This window comes from Callithrix jacchus, chromosome 10, assembly GCF_049354715.1.
Source record: "Callithrix jacchus isolate 240 chromosome 10, calJac240_pri, whole genome shotgun sequence".
Taxonomy (NCBI): domain Eukaryota; kingdom Metazoa; phylum Chordata; class Mammalia; order Primates; family Cebidae; genus Callithrix; species Callithrix jacchus.
The window spans coordinates 119,873,862-119,896,687 of record NC_133511.1 but is presented as its reverse complement, the minus strand read 5'-3'; the positions used below and the strand labels follow the sequence as shown (position 1 = coordinate 119,896,687).

The 22,826-nt window shown below is 55.1% G+C and overlaps 3 protein-coding genes across 12 annotated transcripts; 2 read left to right on the top strand and 1 right to left on the bottom strand.

Annotated features, from left to right (window-relative positions):
- The first annotated feature begins 1,375 nt into the window (after positions 1-1,375).
- On the top strand, positions 1,376-8,988 carry B3GAT3 (beta-1,3-glucuronyltransferase 3). Of its 6 annotated transcripts, XM_078341230.1 has the most exons (7): positions 1,376-1,494; positions 1,907-1,961; positions 2,235-2,303; positions 2,983-3,157; positions 7,268-7,628; positions 7,818-8,108; positions 8,488-8,988. In XM_078341230.1, exons 3-7 carry the CDS (start codon positions 2,264-2,266, stop codon positions 8,584-8,586), a joined length of 966 nt encoding a protein of 321 aa, XP_078197356.1. In that variant the 5' UTR covers positions 1,376-1,494; positions 1,907-1,961; positions 2,235-2,263; the 3' UTR covers positions 8,587-8,988. The 6 variants fall into 6 exon arrangements, with proteins under 6 accessions (XP_078197356.1, XP_054097468.1, XP_009006585.1 ...); XM_054241493.2 differs by lacking the exon at positions 1,907-1,961 and having other exon boundaries at positions 1,376-1,484; XM_009008337.5 differs by lacking the exon at positions 1,907-1,961.
- A 159-nt stretch (positions 8,989-9,147) lies between these two features.
- Positions 9,148-11,015, bottom strand: ROM1 (retinal outer segment membrane protein 1). Its single transcript, XM_002755427.6, has 3 exons — positions 10,401-11,015; positions 9,765-10,011; positions 9,148-9,650 (listed from the first exon to the last, which is right to left on the bottom strand). The coding sequence occupies exons 1-3, from the start codon at positions 10,988-10,990 to the stop codon at positions 9,432-9,434; spliced, it is 1,056 nt and encodes a 351-aa protein (XP_002755473.1). The 5' UTR covers positions 10,991-11,015; the 3' UTR covers positions 9,148-9,431.
- Positions 11,016-11,501: 486 nt separating this feature from the next.
- Positions 11,502-22,441, top strand: EML3 (EMAP like 3). 5 transcript variants are annotated; one of them, XM_009008335.5, is made up of 22 exons: positions 11,502-11,841; positions 12,674-12,845; positions 12,923-13,183; positions 13,278-13,391; positions 14,574-14,641; positions 14,808-14,931; positions 15,153-15,323; positions 15,485-15,554; positions 15,640-15,750; positions 15,992-16,087; positions 16,466-16,621; positions 17,524-17,665; positions 18,451-18,602; positions 18,684-18,809; positions 18,891-19,022; positions 19,485-19,552; positions 20,463-20,551; positions 20,623-20,720; positions 20,849-20,936; positions 21,398-21,496; positions 21,769-21,899; positions 21,997-22,441. In XM_009008335.5, exons 1-22 carry the CDS (start codon positions 11,820-11,822, stop codon positions 22,198-22,200), a joined length of 2,694 nt encoding a protein of 897 aa, XP_009006583.1. In that variant the 5' UTR covers positions 11,502-11,819; the 3' UTR covers positions 22,201-22,441. The 5 variants fall into 5 exon arrangements, with proteins under 5 accessions (XP_009006583.1, XP_054097467.2, XP_009006582.1 ...); XM_054241492.2 differs by having other exon boundaries at positions 11,502-12,117; XM_009008334.5 differs by having other exon boundaries at positions 11,502-12,591.
- The last annotated feature ends 385 nt before the right edge of the window (positions 22,442-22,826 follow it).

The following is a 22,826-nucleotide window of genomic DNA, read 5'->3' as shown; positions in this document are numbered from 1 at the left end:
ACCATGCCTAGCTCATTTTTTCTATTTTTAGTAGAGATGGGGTTTCACCATGTTGGCCTGGCTGGTCTTGAACTCCACCTCAGGTGATCCACCTGCTGCAGCCTTCCAAAGTGCTGGGATTATAGGCATGAGCCACCGGGCTTGGCCCTTTGATACGGTCTCACCCAGTCACCCAGGCTGGAGTGCAGTGACACAGTGGCATGATCACGGCCCACTGTAGCCTCAGCCTCCCAAGTAGCTGGGATTGTAGGCCTCGCCATCACACCCAGATAATTTTTGTGATTTTTTTTTGTAGAGATGGGGTTTTGTCATGTTGCCCAGGCTGATCTCAAACTCCTGGGCTCCTAAAGTTCTAGGATTACAGGTGTGAGCCACTGTGGCAGGCCCCTTCCCTTTTTTTGGGTAGGGGATGTAGTCTTGCTTTGTCACCCAGGCTGGAGTGCAGTGGTACCATTTCTGCTCACTGCAACCCCTGCTTCCCATGTTCAAGCGATTCTTCTGCCACAGCCTCCCAGGTAGCTGGGACTACAGGCGCGTGCCATCACAACTGGCTAGTTTTTTTGTATTTTTAGTAGAGACAGGGTTTCACTGTATCAGCCAGGATGGTCTCCATCTCCTGACCTCCTGATCCACCTGCCTTAGCCTCCCAACGTGCTGGGATTACAAGTGTGCGTCCCCGTGCCCGGCTTTTTTTTTTTTTTTTTAAAGGAAAAATAAGGATGGCTTGTGCTTGTGAGGAGAGGTAGAGGATGCATTCATGTAAATCCCCAGCTCAGGAACTATTTTCAGTGTTTCTTGGTAGATAAAACATTCCTTGGGACCCCTGCTGTCATCTATTGAAAGGTGGGCCAGGGGAAACACTAGAGATGCTGGACTCAGGTGTCTAGAAAGGACACAAAACTGCCCTATGGCAAGGATATAATTTTTGTCAACTTTAGTTTCTTACCTATCTCAAAGGATTATAGTGAGGATTCCAGGAGAGGCACCAACTGCTATTGGGTCGTGTGACTGGATTGATAAATAAGGTGAAGATCCCGGCGCCAGGGCTGTCTTTCTCGTGCAATTCCGTGATCGGGGGCGGGCCTCGAGGTAGATGCCACGTGCACCTACCCGAGATTCTGACTGCCGGCCACGCGCGTTTGACACGCCGGATGTGGCGTCACCTCCCCGTGGTTCCAGGAACCTGGCGGTGGGACCGGAAATCAGGTCTACGAGGGGGCGCAGGTGACCGGAAGCGGGACCGGACGGCGCTGCCAGTCCTAGCCTAGGGCTGGTAGGGTAGCGTAAGGAAGGCGGGTCGCAGGGCGGAGCTGCTGCAGGGGCGGGGCCTGCGGGCAGGCCCCGGGTGTTGGGGCGGGAACCCCTAGTCCCCTCCAGACCCCTCCTGCTCGGGCGCCCGCCGCGGCGCGGCCATGAAGCTGAAGCTGAAGAACGTGTTTCTCGCCTACTTCCTGGTGTCGATCGCCGGCCTCCTCTACGCGCTGGTACAGCTCGGTGAGCGGGGCGGGGCGGGGGTGCGGCGGGCCGGCCGAGGGCGCCCGCCGCTGTGCATCCCGCCCTGGGGATGAACCCCCGGCAAACACCATTCATCCCGCGCTGCCCTCCGGACAGCTCTGCAGCTGCAGGCGCACTCCCCTCTATAGAACGCACCGCGGCTGGCCGCAGCACCTCGGATGTAATCCAGACTCCTTCCCAGAGCCTGCAAGGCCCTGCATGATCCTGCTGCCGTCCGCCTCTCCAACCCCATTTCCCACCCCTCTCCCTCGCTCTGCTCCAGCCTGACTGGCTTGCTGACAGTTTCTCTAAAACCCCACGCGCATTGCTCTCTCAAGTGCTTAACTTGTTCCGTCTGCGTGGGGTGCTTTTCTTCCAGCTCTTCCTTAGCTGCCTCTTTCTCATCCTTCAGGTCTTAGCTCAAATGTCACCTCCTCAGAGAGGCCTTCCTGAACACCGTAGCTAAAGTTACGGTTCTTATTCCATTTCTTTTTATTCTCTATCCTGATTATTTTCTTCATGGCCCCATCACAGTTTGTAATAATTTTATTAATTTGTTTCTTGGCTTAGTGTTTGCTTCCTCCACTAAACTGAAAGCTCCGTGAGGGGAGGGACTGTGTCTGTCTTGTTCCCTGCTGTATACCCAGCACCTAAGGCAGTGCCTCCTAGGAATAGTATTCAATAAATATTTATTTTACGATGGAATAAATGAATTTAACAATGAGTCTTTGGTCACACAGCCAAGGGAATGGATTGAACCCTGCCCGTTATGCAAGGATTTAGGGACAGTGCCACTGCGTTATCCTCAGGTATTTGAAAGACTGTCCTAAAGGGGGTTCCGTTGCGTAATGGTTAGCACCTTGGACCTGAAAGACTGTCCTGATAAGGACATCAGCTTGTTTGTTATGAGTCCAGGAGGCAAAAGTAGGGCCAGCAGGTAGAAAGGATGGAATCAGTCCAATATCCAACATAAAATTGTAACAATGGAATTTATTAAAGATGGAGAGGGTCGGCCGGGCACAGTGGCTCATGCCTGTAATCCCAGCACTTTGGGAGGCCGAGGCAGGCGGATCACAAGGTCAAGAGATCGAGACCATCTTGGCCAACATGGTGAAACCCCATCTCTACTAAAAATACAAAAATTAGCTGGGCATGGTGGCATGTGCCTGTAGTCCCAGCTACTCGGGAGGCTGAGGCAGGAGAATTGCTTGAACCTGGGAGGGGGAGGTTGCAGTGAGCCAAGATTATGCCACTGCACTCCAGCCTGGCGACAGAGGAAGACTGTCTCAAAAAAAAAAAGGAGAGGGTTTGCTGCTTGAGGCAGTGAGGTCCCCACACCAGAGGTATAGAAAAAGGCTACTAGTGAAGTAATAAGGGAATTCTGCATTGGCTAGGAATTAATGAGAAGATGATGGTCCTGTGGGATGCTGAACATTCTGTGGTTCTCTGCCTCTACCCTCTTTCCCCACTGATGCTTCCTGGGACCAGGCCAGCCATGTGACTGCCTTCCTCCCCTTCGGGCAGCAGCGGAGCAGCTTCGGCAGAAGGATCTGAGGATTTCCCAGCTGCAAGCAGAGCTCCGACGGCCACCCCCTGCCCCTGCCCAGCCCCCTGAACCCGAGGCCTTACCTACTATCTATGTTGTTACCCCCACCTACGCCAGGTATGGGCTCTGGTGTATCCAAGAAGTCTGCGTTATCTAAGAAGTTGGAGTTGATGATGAGGAGTTGGGGAGGCACTGGGATGGGAGATGTTTCTCAAATTATAGCATGCCAAAAACAAGAAAAATGAACCATATTTATACTCAAAGATTTGTGGGAAAATAGTTCTTTTTCAGGCTGGGCACGGTGGCTCACTTGTATAATCCCAGCACTTTGGGAGGCCAAGGCGGGTGGATCACCTGAGGTCAGGAGTTCGAGACCAGCCTGGTCAACATGGCAAAACCCTGTCTCTACTAAAAATACAAAATCAGCTGGGTGTGGTGGTGCATGCCTGTGATCCCAGCTACTTGGGAGGCAGAGGCAGGAGAATTGCTTGAACTCGAGAGGCAGAGGTTGCGGTGAGCCAAGTTCACACCATCACACTCCAGTTTTTTTGAAACTGTCTCAAAAAAACAAGAAAAAGAAAAAAAGTTCTTTTTCTAGAAGGAAAATACAAAATTCCTGCCAAATTATAAAATAGAACAATTCAAATAAATTTTGAGCTTGGCAGTGAATTAAGTCTCTTTTCTTTAGGGACCCTTTGTTGAGAAAGTTAAAAACCCCTGGTTAAAGTTGAAAGTGCTTGGCGGGTTGCAGTGGCTCACACATGTAACTGCAGCACTTTGGGAGCCCGAGGCTGGTGGATTGCCTGAGTTCAGGAGTTTGAGACCAGCCTGGGCAACATGGTGAAACTGTCTCTACCAAAAAAAAAAAAATTAAAAATTAAAAAAATATAAAAATTAGCTGGATGTAGTGGTGCATACCTGTAGTCCCAGCTACTCTGGAGGCTGAGGTGAGAAGATTGCTTAAGCCTGGGAGGCAGAGGTTGCAGTGAGTGGAGATCACGCAGATTGGGAGACAGAGAGAGAGAGAGAGAGAGAGAGAAAGAGAGACTCCATCTCAAAAAAAAAAAAAAAAAAAAGCTGGAGAGAGAGAGAGAGAGAGAGACCCCATCTCAAAAAAAACCCAAAAAACTAAATCTGCTTTTACTCCATTAGGCTAAAAACAAAACAAAACAAAACACTGAAAGCATTTGGCCTGATAGTCATACTAGGGTCCAGAAATAGTTTTACCAGGTATTATTACAGTGTTTACTCTTTTTTTTTCCTTTTTGAGTCAGAGTCTTGCTTTCTCACCCAGACTGGAGTGCAGTTGTGTGATCTCGGCTCACTGCAACCTCTGCCTCCCAAGTTCAAGTGATTTTTCTGCCTGAATCTCCCAAGTAGCTAGAACTACAGGCATGTGCCACCACGCCCAGCTAATTTTTGTATTTTTAGTAGAGATGGGGTTTCACCATATTGGCCAAGCTGGTCTCGAACTCCTGACCTCGTGATCTGCCCACCTTGACCTCCCAAAGTGCTGGGTTTACAGGTGTGAGCCACCGCACCTGGCCCGTTTTGTTCACTCTCTACCAGGCACTGTGTTTAATGATCTACATTTGTTTTTGTTTTGAATCAAAATGTGATTAGTTTTACTGACAAAACCAATTGGGGAATGTGGTTTTGGATCTGTAGCCATAGGGGTGTTAACACATCTGGGAATCAGATGGCCGTCCCATTCAGGCACAGGCAGCTCTAGACCCCACCTGTGACATGCACACATACACACACACACCACCAGCCTTGAGACAGGCAGGTAGATCTGAAGGATAAAGAAGCACAGAAGAGGCCAAACCCCACATTCCACATTCCTGGTTTGTTCTTTCCATACCCCCTGGCCCCGCCCCGAGACGGAGTCTTGCTCTGTTGCCCAGGCTGGAGTGCAGTGGCACAGTCTCGGCTCACTGCATCCTCCACCTCCTGGGTTCAAGAGATTTGTCTGCCTCAGCCTCCTGAGTAGCTGGGATTACAGGTGTGTACCACTATACCAGGCTCATTTTTTAATTTTTAGTAGAGACAGGGTTTCACCATATTGGCCAGGCTAGTCTTGAACTCCTAACCTTGTGATCCGCCCACCTTGGCGTCCCAAAGTGCTGGGATTACAGGTGTAAGCCACTGCTCCCAGCCTCCTGCTTTGCTAAATTCTGGAGAGGAATGAACCTAGCGGTCCCCTAAAATAAGTCCCTCTCTCTGGAAACCCAGTGCAGAAGGAAAAGAACCTGTTCTACTGGTATTTTAGAAAGTCATTATCTTTTTTTTTTTTTTTTTTTTTTTGAGACGGAGTTTCGCTCTTGTTACCCAGGCTGGAGTGCAATGGCGCGATCTTGGCTCACTGCAACCTCTGCCCCCCGAGTTCACGCGATTCTCCTGCCTCAGCTCCTGAGTAGCTGGGATTACAGGTGTACACCACCACACCCCGCTAACTTTTTTTTTTTTTTTTGTATTTTTAGTAGAGACGGAGTTTCACTATATTGGCCAGGCTGGTCTGGAATTCCTGACCTCAGGTGGTTCACCCACCTCATCTCCCAAAGTGCTGGGATTACAGGCATGAGCCACTTCGCCCAGCCTTTTTTTCTTTTTGAGGCAGAGCTTCACTCCGTTGCCTAGGCAGGAATACAGTGGTAAGATCTCTGCTGACTGCAACCTCCGCCTCCCAGGTTCAAGTGATTCTCCTGTCGCAACCTCCTGAGTAGATGGGACTACAGATGCTTGCTACCATGTCCAGCTAATTTTTGTATTTTTAGTAGAGATGGGTTTCACTATGTTGACTAGGCTGGTCACAAACTCCTGACTTCAGGTGATATGCTTGCCTCACTCCCAAAGTGCTGGGATTACAGGTGTGAGCCACCTTGCCTGGCTCTTAATCTTTATTTTTTAAATTTTTTTATTTTTTGAGACAGAGTTTCGCTGTTGTTACCCAGACTGGAGTGCAATGGCACGATCTCGGCTCACCACAACCTCTGCCTCCTGGATTCAAGCAATTACCCTGCCTCAGCCTCCAAGTAGCTGGGACTACAGGCGTGCACCACCATGCCCAGCTAATTTTTGTATTTTTAGTAGAGACGTGGTTTCACCTTTTTGACCAGGATGGTCTCGATCTCTTGACCTCGTGATCCACCAGCCTCAGCCTCCCAAAGTGCTGGGATTATAGGCGTGAGCCACGGCGCCCGGCCTCTTAATCTTTAAAACAACATTGTTATAAAGTACTGTTATTTCCATTTTACAGTTGAGGAAACTGAGGCTCAGGGAGATTGATCCATTTTTTCAAGTTGTTTCACCTAATAAATTACAAAACTGGATTTCAGAACTAGATCTACCTGATTCCAAAGGCTGTGCCTTTTTTTTTTTTTTTTTTTTTCTTTTGAGAAAGAGTTTTGCTTTTATCGCCCAGGCTGGAGTGCAGTGGTATGATTTCGGCTCACTGCAACCTCTGCCTCCAGGGTTCAATAAAGCAATTCTCCCACCTCAACCTCCCGAGTAGTGGGATTATAGGCATCTGCCACCACACCCGACTAATTTTTTGTGTTTTTGTAGAGGCGGAGTTTCGCCATGTTGGGCAGGCTGGTCTTGAAACCCTGACCTCGGGTGATCTGCCCACTTCGGCCTCCCAAAGTTCTGGGATTACAGGCATGAACCACTGTGCCCGAACTTTTTTTTTTTTTTGAGATTGAGTTTCACTCTCGTCACCCAGGCTGGAGTGCAATCGCTCGATCTCGCTCATGGCAATCTCCGCCTCCCAAGTTCAAGTGATTCTCCTGCCTCAGCCTCTTGAGTAGCTGAAATTACAGGCACATGCCACTATGTCCAGCAAATTTTTCTATTTTTTTTAGTAGAGATAGGGTTTCACCATGTTGGCCAGGCTGGTTTGGAACTCCTGACCTTAGGTGATTCACCTGCTTCAGCCTCCCAAAGTGCTGGGATTACGAGTGTGAGCCACTGCACCTGGCCCTGTGCCCATAATTTATAGTCTCCCTTAGCCAGAGCTCTGGGGTTGAGGTGAGGGATGGACATGAACTGGAAGAACAGGGCAGGTTAGTGTTAGCATGAAGTTGACAGGCAAGAAAGGGAGTTTAGGCATTGGTTGGGAAAGACCATGGGAGATATATGCAGTGGCCCAGGTGAAGCTGTCTGCCCTAGCTGGAGTGGGCAAATGGTGCCTACCCTTTTCTCTCGTGCTGCATCTCTCCCCTGCAGGCTGGTACAGAAGGCAGAGCTGGTACGGCTTTCCCAGACACTGAGCCTGGTGCCCCGGCTACATTGGCTGCTGGTAGAGGACGCTGAGGGTCCCACCCCACTGGTCTCAGGGCTGCTGGCTGCCTCTGGCCTTCTCTTCACACACCTGGTGGTCCTTACGCCCAAAGCCCAGCGGCTTCGGGAGGGCGAGCCTGGCTGGGTTCGTCCCCGTGGTGTAGAGCAGCGGAACAAGGCCCTGGACTGGCTCCGGGGCAGAGGGGGAGCTGTGGGTGGGGAGAAGGACCCACCACCACCAGGGACCCAGGGAGTTGTGTATTTTGCTGATGATGACAACACCTACAGCCGGGAGCTGTTTGAGGAGGTGAGCATGAGGATGGGGATGGGCAAGAGGCCAGGCGTGGCCAGCTGCATTCATTACCTTGGTTAGCAGTGTTGCCGTTGGCTGCTAGGTGAAAGGCTGGAAGCAGTGGGCAGAGTGAGCCAGGTGGCTCTTTCTGCTGCTCCCTTCCCCAGACCACTCCTCTGTTTCTTCTCTCCCAATCTCCAATAGATGCGCTGGACCCGTGGTGTCTCAGTGTGGCCTGTGGGGCTGGTGGGCGGCCTGCGATTTGAGGGCCCTCAGGTCCAGGATGGCCGGGTTGTGGGCTTCCATACAGCATGGGAGCCCAACAGGCCCTTCCCTGTGGATATGGCTGGATTTGCTGTGGCCCTGCCCTTGCTGTTGGCTAAACCCAATGCCCAGTTTGATTCCACCGCTCCCCGGGGCCACCTGGAGAGCAGTCTTCTGAGCCACCTTGTGGATCCCAAGGACCTGGAGCCACGGGCTGCCAACTGCACTCGGGTAAGGGAATGGAGGTGGGCACAGAAACCTGGCTCTGGGACGGACAGGTTTTGGGGAGGTGCAGTGAGACCCTGGGAATGGGTGGTTTAACCAGGAGGGACTCTCCAGATCTCTGATCAGCCTTGCTGACTCTACTAAAGGGGAAGCTGGGAACCAGGGAGGGAAAGTGGTCTGCTGCTACTCCGTCCCTGAGTCCGGGAACCCATGTGGCACAGAGAGGATGAAGGAATAGGTCCGTTTTAGAGGCACTAAGTCTTCCTCCACACTGCCCTTTATACTTTGAATATGTGGAGAGGGTTAGAGAATCCATTCCAGCCTAAGGGCCCCAGAGGCCTGCCTGCCGCTGGGTCTGGCTCTCATCGCTTCCCTCCTGGCACAGGTACTGGTGTGGCATACACGGACAGAGAAGCCCAAGATGAAGCAGGAGGAGCAGCTGCAGCGGCAGGGCCGGGGCTCAGACCCAGCAGTTGAGGTGTGATGGCCCCACCCCAACTCCCACCTCTTTTCAGGCACAGACCTTGTGGGACTGGGCCCCGGGCCTGCCCAGGTTGTGGCTTTCCAAGTCCTGACCCTTCAGAGCCAGAAGTGGCCCCTCTGCCCCTCCAGGCCCACGGCATGGCCCTGCTGCTTTGCCCCTCCCCCGGCCTGCCGTGTGGCACTGCCCACAGGCTGGGGACAAGCAGCCCTTGTATTGAGCCAGGTCAGCCCTGTCTAGGGTGGGGTAGAAGGACAGACGGACTCAAGAGGGAGGGCAACTGAGTAACTGGGTAACTTATTGGGGCTGGGCATGCACTAGGGGGCTGGAGGAGCTGGGCTGGACTCTCCCCACCTGAGCATGCTGATCCCTTCCTACCTCCAGAATAAAGAATCTCAACCTGGAGGGCCTCTTGTTTTCCTTTCCTTCTTACATTGGGTTGTCGCTTTCTGATCCTGCTCTGCAGAGGTCAAGCCAGGGTCCAAACTTTGGAGTCCTGGCTGCTCCATCAGACAGAAATCAGTTCTCCCAGGCCCCCATCCCCCTGAAAGAAAAAGCAGTTGCTTCCATCCAAAAACTTTATTGAGTTTGTACCAGAATCCATCTCCAGGCCTTCCCATGTCACTTTCCCATCACTCTGTTCTTGGTGGTGGTTCCCTGGTGGTTCTGGCTACAAGGGCTAGGCCTTAGGATATCTGGTTTTCTTTCTTACCCTAGTCCAGCTCACTGACTATCCTTAACCCTTCTAATCCCGGGATTTCCCTCCCCAACCTGGAGCCTTGGTAAAGAGTTGTGAGGTTTCCAAACTTGTCCATCCCTCCCTTTTCCCCACCCCAAGCTCCAGGCCCCTAGGCCTCAGAAAGATCCTCCTTGAGAGGTGCCTCTCCTGGTGGGGCCTCCTCAGGTGCTGGCCTGTGGGCAATCCATCCCTGTAGCCATGCTGTTTTCAGCATCTCTTTCAGCCCACTAGGAAATAGATAGCCCTGGGTCTCTCCTTCCCCATCAATGACCCCTCCAAGCCCCTCCAGTGCTGTTTGCAGGTACCGCAGGCCGAGGAGCACCAGAGCCTGTGGGGGAAGCAAGGGGAAAGAGTCAGAGAGTCAGCGTTTCCAGGAGGCCCAGCATTGGAGGCAGAGAGGAGTCCCAGGTGGGAGGAGGCCTCAGATGCTTTGCTGACTCACCTGCAGTAGGAAGGTGACAGCCAGCATACTACCCAGTGTGCCTGCCAAGTCCTGCAAGTGCTCCAGCAGCACCTCATGGCACCCTTGGGCCCAGAGGTTTTGGTTGGGTTGTCGGGGATCAAACAGGGGGTGGGCATAGGAGTCTGAAAGACGGTTTTGCAGGCAAGGCCTGGGTGAGTGGGGGTTGCAGCAGGAGAAAGGGACTCCATCAGTCAGGTATAGGCCTTCCACATTGCTCTGGATCCGGCTGCAAACAGAGGGACAGAGGGTTTAGGATGTCTGGAGATAGAGGCCTGGGGGAGGAGGTGAGGGGCACAGGTGTTTGAGAAGGGAAAAAGGATGGTAAAACATTTACTGACTGCTGGCTTATGTGCCAGCCAAGCATAATTCACTTTATCTTCACAACTCTATCAGATAGGTACTATTGTTTCCATTTTACAGGTGAAGGAATGGGCCTAGGGTGGTTTGGTAACATGCCTGGGTTTCACAGCTAATAAATAGCACAGCTGTAACCTGCCTCTCTGCTACTGTGCTCTACTTATTGCCTTTCTGGGCCAGGTGGGGTTTCAAGGCAGCAGGAGGGAGCCTGGCTAAGGAGAAGGAGGAGGAGGAGGAAGGGAGAAGCAAATCACTCACTCAACCACGTCCTGATCACTGGGGTCCAAGTAACGGCTGCTGACCCACTGGACCCCAAACCAATCCTTGTAGCCGTGCCGCCCACAGCAGTGGTACCTCAGCTGTAGCTCATCCACCAGCCTTTTGTCCTGACAGTGTCCAGGCACCTCTGTGTCCCTGTAGTGAGCCAAGGCAGTCCCCAGGCCCTCCTCCAGCGCCTCATCCAGACTCCCAGGCAAAGACAGGGCTAGGCCAAGGGCGAGGACCAGGAGCCCCCCGCCACCAGCTGTGCCAGCCACCAGCAGTGGGCCCAGGACCCCTCTCCAGGGAAGGTATAGAGCTGCATTCAGACTTGCCCGGCTGGCTCCTGCACCCACTAGTCCTGTGCCCAGAGCTACCGCACCCGCTGCCAGGGCAGCCTGGGGCAGGGCAGGGAACTGACAAGAGGGAGCCAGGAAGGTGCCAAGGTGCCGCAGCTGGACCAGGAGGTGCCCGCTACAGAGGAGGATGAGGCCACCGGCCAGTGCCAGTAGCCAGGAGAGGAGCCAGAGTCCTTGTGCCAGGCGGATGCGGGGCTGCAGGGGCAGCACCAGGGGCAACACCGGCGCCATCTCCCATCTCTGCCCAAGGAAGTGCAGGGCTGTCGGGGATGGACCTGGCTGGGGCAGGATGCTGAGTCAGCCTGGCCCGGCTTGAGCTGAGCTAATGCCACCCTGACCCCAATACCCTGAGCATCCTCCCAGCCTCAGCATTAATAACCCGCCGCCCTGTCAGCCCCAATACAGGATGTCTCGGCCTTGCCCCTTAGGAGAAGCTCCGCCCCTAGGCCGAGGGCCCGTTTTGTGACCCCGCCCCTGCCCCTCGCGGAAGTGGTGGAGCCGGTCCGCTCAGCCCTGAGGGGCTCGTGGCTGAGGGGCGGAGACCTCAGGGCGGGAGCTCCCCCCCCCCCCGCGTCCCCTGGGAATCCGGGGGCGGGGATCCCGGAAGGGCCTGTAGCCCGAGGCCGCGAGCAGTCCAGGGGGTCAGCCGGCTGGCCCCGCCCCCGTACTGAGTGGTGAAGCCCGGACAGGGAGGGGTTACCAAGCGGCTCGGCCCCCCCCTCGGGCCCGCCCCCCCTCCCGCGCTTCCTGGCGGCTCCGCGTCCGGCGCCTGTTTGTGCTGCGGCGCTGTGGCCCCGGACGGCCCAGCCACCCCACCCCCAGGAGCCGAGAGCGGCCCCGGGAGAGTCAGAGGGCCCGGGGGGGTCCGGAGACTGTGGCCCCGGGCCCACAGCGCCCCCTCCAGGCTCCTTCCCCGCGCCCGACAGCGCCCCCGCGGGGTGGTGGTACGGCGCCCTTCGAGCGCGTCCCGGGGTGCTTCCCCTTCCCCTCTCCCCGGCCGTGGCCCCCGCGGCTTAGACGCCTCCTCCGCCGCCGCCGCTCGGAGCAACCCGGGGGCCGGATGGACGGGGCCGCGGGGCCCGGTGAGTACGGGGCGGGGCGGGCGGCGTGCCCCTTCCCGGAGCGCCCGGCCCGTCGGACTCTGCCAGAGCTGGACGGCTGTCTGGAGGCATCCCCGCGTGCTCCTCTGCCCAGGGGCTCCGAGCATCCTCCACAGTTCCTCCGGTTGCCCTCCCTAGTTACTCGGGTGTTGCTGTCACTTCGGGCTTCTCCAGCGTCATTCTACCCCCCACGTAACTCCAGACCCCTCGATGTTTCTCTGCTCCCTACGTTACTCCGAGCCTCTTCTAGTATTTCAGGTCTTTTTCCTTCTGACCCCCACTGTTCCCTGAGACCTTCATTGTGACTCTGCTCACCACCCAAACCCCTCTCCTGTCACCCTGGATCTGTTTTCCTGTACTCTGGGTCCCCAGTATGACTCCATTCCCGTGCCCCGTCTTCTCTCCCGGAGTCCCTCCGCTCAGTTACTCCTGTTTCGCTGGAGACCTGAGCTTGCTGTGGGCGCGTGGGGAGGGAGGGCTGCCGTCCCTCCCCTCACCAGTGTGGTGCCTCTCTCTGTGGCTCCCACGTTCCTCGGCAGTACTCCATATCCCCCCCACCCCGCCCCATACTCATGGTACTCCCAGTCTTTGCGGAGGCTGAGACGGCAGCAGGAAGGGAGCTTTGCCAGCTTTCTCGCCTGTCCTGCCAGAAGGAGGCCCTTGATCCTCTACCACCGTCTCCTCCCGTCTGGATGAGCATCCAAATTGAAAGGGCAGTCCTGCTGGACACATGTAACGTTGTGGGGGACAGAATCCCCTCTACACTTTCCTCAGGTGGTGGGTACATTCTGAGTACTTCTTGCCCTTTTCCCAGGTGACGGCCCTGCTCGGGAGGCCCTGCAGTCTCTGAGCCGGCGGCTTCGGGTGCAGGAGCAGGAGATGGAGCTGGTAAAGGCAGCACTGGCAGAAGCCCTTCGCCTGCTGCGGCTGCAGGTGCCCCCCTCGTCCCTGCAGGAATCTGGCACACCAGCTCCTCCAGGGGACAGGTATGCATGTCAGCACACCCCCTTTTCCCTCCTCCCTGGGGCCTCTGGGGCTTCAGTTTAATCCACCATCTCTTCAGTAATCTTGCAGCACCCCCAGGACTGCCACCCACGTGCACCCCCTCCTTGGTGAGCCGAGGCACCCAGACAGAGACAGAGGTGGAGCTCAAGTCATCCCCTGGACCCCCTGGCCTGAGCAATGGACCCCCAGCCCCTCAGGGAGCTAGCGAAGAGCCCAGTGGGACCCAATCTGAAGGAGGGGGCAGCAGCAGCAGCGGTGCTGGCTCCCCCGGCCCCCCGGGGATCCTCAGGCCCTTGCAGCCACCACAGCGTGCTGACACGTAAGTGTCCTGTGGCCTCGTGGTGGAAGTTGGGAGAGGTGGTGGGATTTCAGAGTGCAATTGGAGGGAATGACCTTCACTGTGCCCCCACCAGGCCCCGAAGAAATTCTTCCTCCTCCTCATCCCCCTCAGAGCGGCCTCGGCAGAAGCTCTCCAGGAAGGCAGTTTCCTCCGCCAACCTGTTAGTGCGGTCCGGGAGCACAGAGAGGTGGGTGAGGCTTCCCTTCAACCTACCCTGCCCCAGGGGCAGGCTCTTGACTTTCCAGATCCCTCACCTCACATCCCTGGGTGGGGTGGGGGGACCTCATTGCCCAACAGGAAGAAAGAAACAAGTACTCCTGGGGCGCCTGCTGTGTACCGGGCACTGTGCTAAACCCTCAACCTCCTCCATTTCAGTCAGTCCCTACAACATCCTTGGGGGGTAGGTGGTCTCATGCTGTCCTTTGCACAGGTGAGGAAGCAGGCTCAGAGAGGGTAAGTCATTTGCCTGGGGTCACACAACTAGAGTCAGGATTCGAACCTAATTTTTCCTGACTCCAGTTCCCCTACCCTTTCCACTACATCACAGCACACCTTCCGCGATCCCAAGAGGCTTTTCTAGAAGCTCCCATGACTTTCATGGATGGCTGTCCCTAGAGCTTCAGCCCTCTTTCTGCTGGATCTACCAAGTACCAATCTATTAATACTTACTTCTAGAGGGCAAGGGGACATCCTGGTGGCCAAACGTAGTTGCCTCAGAGTTTGTATGGGCCCTAGGACACTCAAATGTTCATTCTAGCCCTGTCCTTGGCCTGTGCTTTATTCTCTGAAAAGATAGTATCACCTTACTGTTATCTAAACACAGGGATCTCTGGAGAGATGCGGACTTTCTTGCTTACGTCCTGCATTGCTGAGAGGCGGGGCTGGTGTACATTCTTGACTCCCTTTGGTCCCATTTTACAGATGGGGATATGAAAGGGTCAATAGTGAGGCCTGGTGGTGTGTACCTCTAATCCCAGCTGCTGGGGCGGCTGAGGAGGAGAATTGCTTGAACCCAGGAGGTGGAGGTTGCAGTGAGCAAGATCGCGCCATTGCACTCCAGCTTGGGTGACAGAATAAGAGCGAGGTCTGGTGGTCTGGAGGAGAGAAAGGGCTCTGGCACCCTGCACTGCCTCTTCCAAGTTTTGTGGCCTTGTGCTGTGTTCTCAGCCCCTTCAGCCTCAATCTTCTCATCTCTTAAATGGAACTAAAGTCTCAGTTTATTCTAGGGCCCTGATGCTCATGAAGCAAACTATAGGCTTGCAGAGGTGACTGTGCATTCTGCAGTGCCCTCCTTTCTTGTGTCCTGCCTGTCCCCTCCTTATGTCTTGGGACCTGACCCCAATCCCTGTGCTTTCTCTCTTCCCAATAGCCGTGGGGGAAAAGACCCTCTCTCCAGCCCCGGGGGCCCTGGATCTCGGAGGAGCAATTACAATTTGGGTATGTACAGAGGAACAGAGAGAAAAACTTGGATGGCAGGGTTAGGATTTGGGCTGTAGCCCCAGGAGCTATTTTGGGCTGTGAGGTGTGGTGGGTAGAGTTCTGCCCTGTCTTTCCTGGAAGGGGGGCTGTGGGTGGTAGTTGACAACACCCCTTTTCTCTGTAGAAGGCATCTCAGTGAAGATGTTCCTTCGAGGTCGCCCCATTACCATGTACATCCCGTCTGGCATCCGCAGCCTTGAGGAGCTGCCCAGCGGCCCACCGCCAGAGACCCTCAGCCTTGACTGGGTGTATCCTGCCCTGTCCAGTCCCATAGGAACCACCTTTCCCACTTCGAGACCCCTCTTCCCTTTACAGTTTTCTCCTGGGTCTATGGGGACAAGGAGCCTTCTAAATCCTCTCCTACCATTATTCTTCCCCAGGCACTGCCAGTCAGAATCTCTGTCTTTTTCCCCCCTTCCTCCTCCTGCCCTTGATCTAACCCTTTCCTTGACCGTGATTTCCACCCCAGTTATGGGTACAGGGGTCGTGACTCCCGCTCTAATCTGTTTGTGCTGCGCTCTGGGGAGGTGGTCTACTTTATTGCCTGTGTGGTGGTGCTGTATCGGCCTGGAGGAGGCCCAGGGGGTCCTGGAGGCGGTGGCCAGAGACATTACCGGGGGCACACAGACTGCGTTAGATGGTGAGGGGCCTGGGGATGGTGGGCTTGGTAGGAAGAGGGACTGGGAAGGTGGAGGAGCAGGAGGGAAGAGTTGCCTTGCTGGTCTGCAAGCTTGGCAAGGTGTCCTGGATGGTCTGGAGAGACCCTTTCCCTAGAGTGTCTCCCCCCACACCCCGCCTTAGCCTTGCTGTTCACCCTGATGGTGTTCGGGTAGCCTCGGGACAGACAGCTGGAGTGGATAAGGATGGAAAGGTAAGGCCAAAGCTGAGGAGCAGCAGACACGTGGTAATTGCAGCCCAGCTTTTCTTTACACCCGTGACTCTTCCTCCTCTACCAGCCCCTGCAGCCTGTGGTTCACATCTGGGATTCGGAGACGCTGCTGAAACTGCAGGAGATTGGACTGGGGGCCTTCGAGCGGGGTGTTGGGGCTCTGGCCTTTTCAGCTGCGGTGAGCTGGCCCTGAAGCCTCGACCCCCATTCTGGCCTAGGAACGCCACTCTTGCACGTCCCCAGGAAGCCTTGGAAGTTCTGGCCTTCCTGAACCCCACCCAGCTGGTTCTCTTGGGAAAGGGACATGTGTCAAGTTTTCCTGCCCTCTCCATCTGTGACGGTACCTCCTAACCTAATGACTATGAACCCCTAGACCTCCAGGACTCACTCTGCCCCTCCCATGTGTCACCTTTCTTAAGGATCAGGGTGCCTTTCTTTGTGTGGTGGATGATTCCAATGAGCACATGCTGTCGGTGTGGGACTGCAGCCGAGGAATGAAGCTGGCTGAGATCAAGGTGAGGAGTTCACGTGGCTTGGAGGGGCTCTGAGGTTGGGGGTCGGAGTGGTAGAGTACAGAGAGCTCCAGACTCACCCATACATTTCCTTCCTTTTTGGCTGGGTCACATGAGACAAATCTTCTAGCTTCTCTGAGCCTTAGTTTCTTCATTTGTGATATGGGTTCTGACCTCATGAAGGATAATGTATTAGGTATTAGTATGATTAATTATGATTGACAGGGAATAGTGCTCTTAGGGGACCAGGGTCTTGAAAGAAGGGTTGTCCTGGGGTTTCTGGACTTCTGCCAGCCAGCTGTCATGATACAATTGAGGAGAGTCAAGTAAAAGGAAGGTACTCAGGGCTTGGGGTGGCTGAATCTAGTGTCTTCCCTTCAGAGTACAAATGACTCAGTCCTGGCCGTTGGCTTCAACCCTCGTGACAGCAGCTGCATCGTCACCAGTGGGAAATCTCATGTCCATTTCTGGAACTGGAGTGGTGGAGTAGGGGCTCCTGGGAATGGGACCCTTACACGGAAACAGGGAGTCTTTGGGGTGAGGCATGGATCAGTAGAAGATGATGGGGAGGGCAGAGTGGAAGAGGAAGTACTGGGCTGAGTACTGTAGACCCTAAGGTTCCCTAACCCCCACCTGCCCTGTGACCTTTTTTTTTTTTTTTTAAGATGGGGTTTCACCATGATGGCCAGGCTGGTCTTGAACTCCTGACCTTAGGTGATTCACCCACCTTGGCTTTCCAAAGTGCTAGGATTACAGGCGTGAGCCACCATGCCCAGCTGGCCTTTTTTTTTTTTTTTTTGAGATGGAATCTTGCTCTTGTCACCTAGGTTGGAGTGCAATGGCGGGATCTTGGCTGACTGCAACCTCCACCTCCCAGGTTCAAGCAATTATCTTGCCTCAGCCTCTCGAGTAGCTGGGATTACAGATGCACGCCACCATATCTGGCTAATTTTTGTATTTTTAGTAGAGACAGGGTTTCATCATGTTGGCCAGGCTGGTCTTGAACTCCTGACTTCGTGATCCGCCCACCTTGGCCTCCCAAAGTTCTGGGATTACAGGTGTGAGCCACCGCACCTGACTTTTTTTGTTTGTTTGTTTTCGAGACAGTGTCTTGCTCTATCGCCCAGGCTAGAGTGCAGTGGCACGATCTCAGTCTCGCCTCACTACAACCTCTGCCTCCCGGGTTCAAGCAATTCTTCTGCCTCAGCCTTCCAAGTAGCTGGGATTACATGCGCCTACCAGCATACCCAGCTAAGTTTTGTATTTTCAGTAGAGACAGGATTTCACCATGTCTCATGCCTGGCCTCAGGTGACCCGCCTGCCCGGGCTTCCCAGTGTGCTGAGATTACAGGCATGAGCCATTGCACCTGGCCTGCCCTGTGACTTTTAGTCTTTGCCTTCCCCTTTGACCTCTGCTCTCTGCTCTCCCCTCACCCTAGAAATACAAGAAACCCAAATTTATCCCTTGCTTTGTGTTCCTTCCGGATGGAGACATTCTCACTGGGGACTCAGAGGGGAACATTCTCACCTGGGGGCGGAGCCCTTCAGATTCCAAGACCCCAGGCAGGGGTGGGGCCAAAGGTATGTGGCTGGGGGTAGCATCTGGGAAGTCTAGTACTCCAGAGGGTCTGTGGGAACAGAGGAGAGGCTTTCCATTCCCCTCTTTTTTTTTTTTTTGAGACAGAGTCTTACTCTGTCGTTTAGGCTGGAGTGTAGTTGCATGATCTCAGTTCACTGCAACCTCTGCCTCCCAGGTTCAAGCAGTCCTCCCTCCTCAGCCTCCCAAGTAGCTGGGAGTACAGGCACACACCACCACGCCCAGCTAATTGTTGTATTTTTAGTAGAGATGGGGTTTTAGCATGTTGGCCAGGCTGGTCTTGAACTTGAATCCAGGCAGAGCCCTTCAGATTCCAAGACCCCAGGCTGGTCTCGAATTCCCGACCTCAGGCTGCCTCGGCCTCCCAAAATGCTGGGATTATAGGTGTGAGCCACTGTGCCTGGCCAGGTTTCCCATCTTTTCACCTTGAGAGTTGATAGTTCTCTGTGGGGGCTGGTCTAGAAGGGTGTGGGCAGCACAGCAAAGGAAAAAAGACTGGAGCTTTGGGTTTGCCAGATCTCAGGCTGAAACTAACAGTTTTGTCATTAGTTGTCGGGCCCTTAGGAAGTTACCTCACTTCTTTGAGTCTCAGTTGTCCTGTTTGTAAAATGGGGAGAGTAACAGATCTGCTGGCAATATGAGGATGAGAGATAGTAGTGAGTGCACTCATCGGCTGGGAGTTCTTACTCTGTTGTGCCAGCCGAAGCTGGCCCTGTTTCTCACTCCCCTGTACCCCCAAAACATGACCTACTTGGGGCTTTGCCAACAGAGACCTATGGGATTGTGGCCCAGGCTCACGCTCATGAAGGTTCTATCTTCGCCTTGTGTCTTCGGCGGGATGGGACAGTGCTGAGTGGTGGCGGGCGGGACCGCCGGCTGGTACAGTGGGGGCCTGGGTTGGTGGCCCTCCAGGAAGCTGAGGTGAGGGCTGGGCTGGGGTCAAGGTGGGGGGGGGGTAAGCGCAATGGTTAGTGGGCTCTTGACATCCTGCCATCACTGCAGATTCCTGAACACTTTGGGGCCGTGCGAGCCATTGCTGAAGGGCCTGGCTCTGAGCTACTGGTGGGAACCACGAAGAATGCGTTGCTGAGGGGAGATCTGGCCCAGGGCTTCTCCCCTGTAATCCAGGTTGGGGGTTAAGGGCTCAGGGAAGGAGGGGGCAAAGGGGTGTGAGAGAGGAGCGGGAGTGACAGTCATGCTCTGCTGCAGGGCCACACTGATGAGCTCTGGGGGCTCTGCACACACCCCTCCCAGAACCGCTTCCTCACCTGCGGCCATGACCGGCAGCTCTGCCTGTGGGATGGGGAGAGCCACGCGCTGGCCTGGAGCATCGACCTCAAGGTAGTGCTCTATGTTCCTGGATCCCCCATACCACCCCTACTAGGACTCCCGTGGCCGCCATTCCTTCCCTGGCACCTTCCTCCTGCCTTCCAGAGGCAGCCAGTTTGTACTGGTAGGGCTGCACTGGCTACTCAAATATTAATTATTCTGTACTGATTGGTAAAAGCTGATGCTTCTAATACTGCCTGGGCACTCCCCGCCACCCGCAGAACCCCTCAGACTTCCTCTTGGTCCAGCACATAAATGGTTAATCTCCAGCACAGCTGTTGGTCTCAGTTCTGCGGTTGAATATTTTGGTATCACTGCCTGTTTAGGTTCAGTGACACCCAGGCGTCCCTTCCCTCTCTTCCCATCTTCTCCTTGGGAGTAAGAGGCTTTGAACTTATCAGGAGGACAAGGGGTCTATTCTGGTTCCCTCACTAGAAAGGCATCTTCTGGAATTCGCCTTCTCCCCTTTCCCAGGAGACTGGTCTCTGTGCTGACTTCCACCCGAGTGGGGCAGTTGTGGCTGTAGGACTGAACACAGGGAGGTGAGAGGAAGCCAGGACTCCAAGAAGGGAAAGGAGGGAGGTCTGGGAAGGGTTCCTGGTACTGGGAAAGTGGGAAAGAGTGACGACCTCTGCCCAGGAGCCACCTGCGCCTTGGCACTTCTCCGTGCCTCCCCCTGTAGCCCCTGCTGCCTGGGCTCCCCTCCCCTCTGATGGTAATCGTTTCTCCCCCTCCCTCAACCACTGACTCCTCCAAGCCTGGGAGTGGAGGAGGCGGCAGCCCAGGATTGAGAAGCAGTGGGAATGGGAGGGGCATAGGGGAGACAAACACTGAGAAGTGACAGGCTTACAGCCTGCACAGAGTCTTTGGAGTCGGCTCCTGGTCTGTAGTTTCTGATTCCTTTTTAGATGGCATTAGAAGCCCCTCAGTCTTTACCGCGCTTAGCTCCTTCTCATGTCTCAGCATAAGAATGCAGTGGTGGCAGAGCACGATGGCTCATGCATGTAATCCTAGCACTTTGGGAGCAGAGGTGGGCGGATCACTTGAGGTCAGGAGTTCAAGACCAGCCTGGCTAACATGGTGAAACCTCATCTCTACTAAAAAAAAAAAAAAAAAAAAAATTAGTTGGGCATGGTGGTGCACACCTGTAATTCCAGCTACTCAGGAGGCTGACAGGAGAATGACTTGAACCCGGGAGGTGGAGGTTGCAGTGAAATCTTGCTACTGCACTCCAGCCTGAGTGACAGTGAGACTCTGTCTCAAAAAAAAGAGAGAGAGAGAAAACAAAAAAAGAATGCAGTTGTGACCTGTCTTCTAAAATCAGTCTTTCTGTGTGTATCTCTGAGATTCTTTGATTTGCCACCCCCAAGCCTGCCCAGGGTGGCCTCCCTGGGGTCTCCCCACATCCTGCCTTTTCACCTTCCTATATGCCTCCACTTCCCTCCCTTCCAGGTGGTTGGTTTTGGACACAGAGACTAGAGAAATTGTGTCTGATGTCATCGATGGCAATGAGCAGCTCTCAGTGGTCCGGTACAGCCCAGGTGGGAGCCACCCCCACCCTGGACTCACAGGGGTCCCTGGCCCTTCCCTTTCTGAGTAACTGTATTTGCAGATGGGTTGTACCTGGCCATTGGTTCCCATGACAACGTGATCTACATCTATAGTGTTTCCAGTGATGGTGCCAAATCCAGCCGCTTTGGCCGCTGTATGGTGAGGAAGTTGGGGTGTATGGTGGGCATGATAACAGCTGGGAAACTCACAGGGTTCTGATGCATCAAGGGGGCTCTGGGGATGGAAAATGGATGGGACAGTTTAAAACTCTTGACCTTTGCTCCCAGGGTCACTCCAGCTTCATCACTCATCTTGACTGGTCCAAGGATGGGAATTTCATCATGTCCAATTCTGGGGACTATGAGATTCTTTACTGTGAGTGGCAGTGAAGCAGGACGTGGGGAGAGGGTAATTGGAGTGGGTTTTATTTGTAGGGGCTCTTGTAGGTGTTGTCAGATAAGGAAGTGGAGATGGGGTTGATGTGGAGTTGGAATTGTACATAGGAGAAATTTTGTGATTTTGAACCAACTAGTTTTATGCCATGTCTTGTTGACTTGAGGGAGTTGAAAAATGCTCCAAGAAAAGTTTGGGAAAAGTTTCTCAGGGCAAGTGTGGAGGACTTATCTATGGAGGAGGAACTCAAGGAAGCTGTTAGAACTTGAGCCAGAGCTCAGTACTGACGCACACAGGGTGGGTTGCACAGTGAGAGGGGGAGATGCTACTACGGTGACCAGATCACCTGCCATGGCCAGGTCTCATTCCAGTCTTTCCAATCTGGCTTTCCCTGGCATCTTCCTGACTGAGGGCGGGGTGAGAGCTGAGCTCCTTCTCCCCAGGGGATGTGGCTGGAGGCTGCAAGCAGCTGAAGAATCGCTATGAGAGCCGAGACCGGGAGTGGGCTACGTACACCTGTGTGCTGGGCTTTCACGTCTACGGTGAGCAGGGGCGTGGAACCCTGCTGGAGGGGCGGGGGACAAGGTGGAGCCCAGTTTGGGCTCGAAACGCTGGGCGTGTGTCGTTGGGTGGGAGTCCAGAAACCTGAAGATCCAGCCCAGGAGGCCCCCCCCCCCCGGCCCTCGGGACCGGGAAGGCTTGCCTGGAACGCGGCAGTGGGTGGCCGTGGCTGCCGGAGCGCCTGAAATAGTGCAGCTCTGGGCCGTGGGTGGCAGTGGGGAGGAGGTCGGGCTGAGGCCGGCCGCTGTGCTAGGCGTGTGGCCGGACGGCTCCGATGGGACCGACATCAACTCCCTGTGCCGCTCCCACAATGAGCGCGTGGTGGCGGTGGCTGACGACTTCTGCAAAGTGCATCTTTTCCAGTACCCGTGTGCTCGTGCCAAGGTGAGGCCGCAGGGGCCTCCGGGGCGGGGTGGGGCGGGACAGGACGGGTGGGCCCGAGGGCTCCGCCGCCACCGCAACTCCCTTCCCTCCTGTCCAGGCGCCGAGCCGCATGTACGGTGGCCACGGCAGCCACGTGACCAGCGTCCGGTTCACGTACGACGACTCGCACCTCGTCTCGCTGGGCGGCAAGGATGCCAGCATCTTCCAGTGGCGAATGCTGGGAGCAGGGGGCGCGGGGCCAGCGCCCGCCACGCCCTCTCGAACCCCCTCCCTGTCCCCCGCCTCCTCCCTTGACGTTTGATCTCGGCCTGGCGGACCAACTGGCTGAAGGCGTGGACCCGCCCCGCCCCGCCCTAGTTCCTTTAGACCCGGGGCTGACTCCTCGACTGACTTCCAGACATTCCCGATCGCGCATTTCCCTGGAGGGCGCGAACGGCGCCCCTGCACACACTGTTTAGACCCGCTGGCTGAGCTGGGCAGCCCCAGCCTAGGCCTTGACTCCCGCTGCCTGCTGAGGGGCAATAAACGAGAACCAAAGTCGCCTCCCGGTGCTTTTGTGGGGCGCTGCTGGGGGCCTCCGGGGCCTTGTGGGGTGGGGACGAAGGAAAAGAGGCGTGCGGAAAGGGTAAGGGAGCGTAGACCATTTATGCAAATAACAGGCAAAGCCGCTTGCAAATAACCTGGTTAAGCGCGAAGGCGCGCGAGTCTTTCGGGGCGGCAGGAGAAGCTGCAGGGACCCAGCGAGTACACAGTTAAGTCCGACTTCTCTCCCGCCCTCGGAAAAATGGGGTGGGTCCGAGCTGCGACGGAAATAGCCGAGTGCCGGGCCGCTGTTGGCCGACAGGAGCCGAACCTCTTCCGGAAGTAGCCGATCTGCGGGGTCTCGCTCTACGACCTAAGCCGAACGGTGGGCCTTGTTCTCCGGAT

What these genes read in the sequence shown, in the direction of transcription:
- B3GAT3 (XM_002755428.5), top strand. Translation starts at nt 1,413, where the DNA reads ATGAAGCTGAAGCTGAAGAACGTGTTTCTCGCCTACTTCCTGGTGTCG. An exon ending in CTACGCGCTGGTACAGCTCG is followed by an intron (nt 1,495 to 2,982) that starts GTGAGCGGGGCG and finishes TCCTGGGACCAG; the next exon opens with GCCAGCCATGTGACTGCCTT. An exon ending in GTTACCCCCACCTACGCCAG is followed by an intron (nt 3,158 to 7,267) that starts GTATGGGCTCTG and finishes TCTCCCCTGCAG; the next exon opens with GCTGGTACAGAAGGCAGAGC.
- ROM1 (XM_002755427.6), bottom strand. Translation starts at nt 10,990, where the DNA reads ATGGCGCCGGTGTTGCCCCTGGTGCTGCCCCTGCAGCCCCGCATCCGC. An exon ending in AGTGATCAGGACGTGGTTGA is followed by an intron (nt 10,012 to 10,400) that starts GTGAGTGATTTG and finishes CTCTGTTTGCAG; the next exon opens with CCGGATCCAGAGCAATGTGG. An exon ending in CTGTCACCTTCCTACTGCAG is followed by an intron (nt 9,651 to 9,764) that starts GTGAGTCAGCAA and finishes CTTCCCCCACAG; the next exon opens with GCTCTGGTGCTCCTCGGCCT.
- EML3 (XM_054241492.2), top strand. Translation starts at nt 11,820, where the DNA reads ATGGACGGGGCCGCGGGGCCCGGTGAGTACGGGGCGGGGCGGGCGGCG. An exon ending in CCACCACAGCGTGCTGACAC is followed by an intron (nt 13,184 to 13,277) that starts GTAAGTGTCCTG and finishes TGCCCCCACCAG; the next exon opens with GCCCCGAAGAAATTCTTCCT. An exon ending in GCTTCTCCCCTGTAATCCAG is followed by an intron (nt 18,810 to 18,890) that starts GTTGGGGGTTAA and finishes GCTCTGCTGCAG; the next exon opens with GGCCACACTGATGAGCTCTG.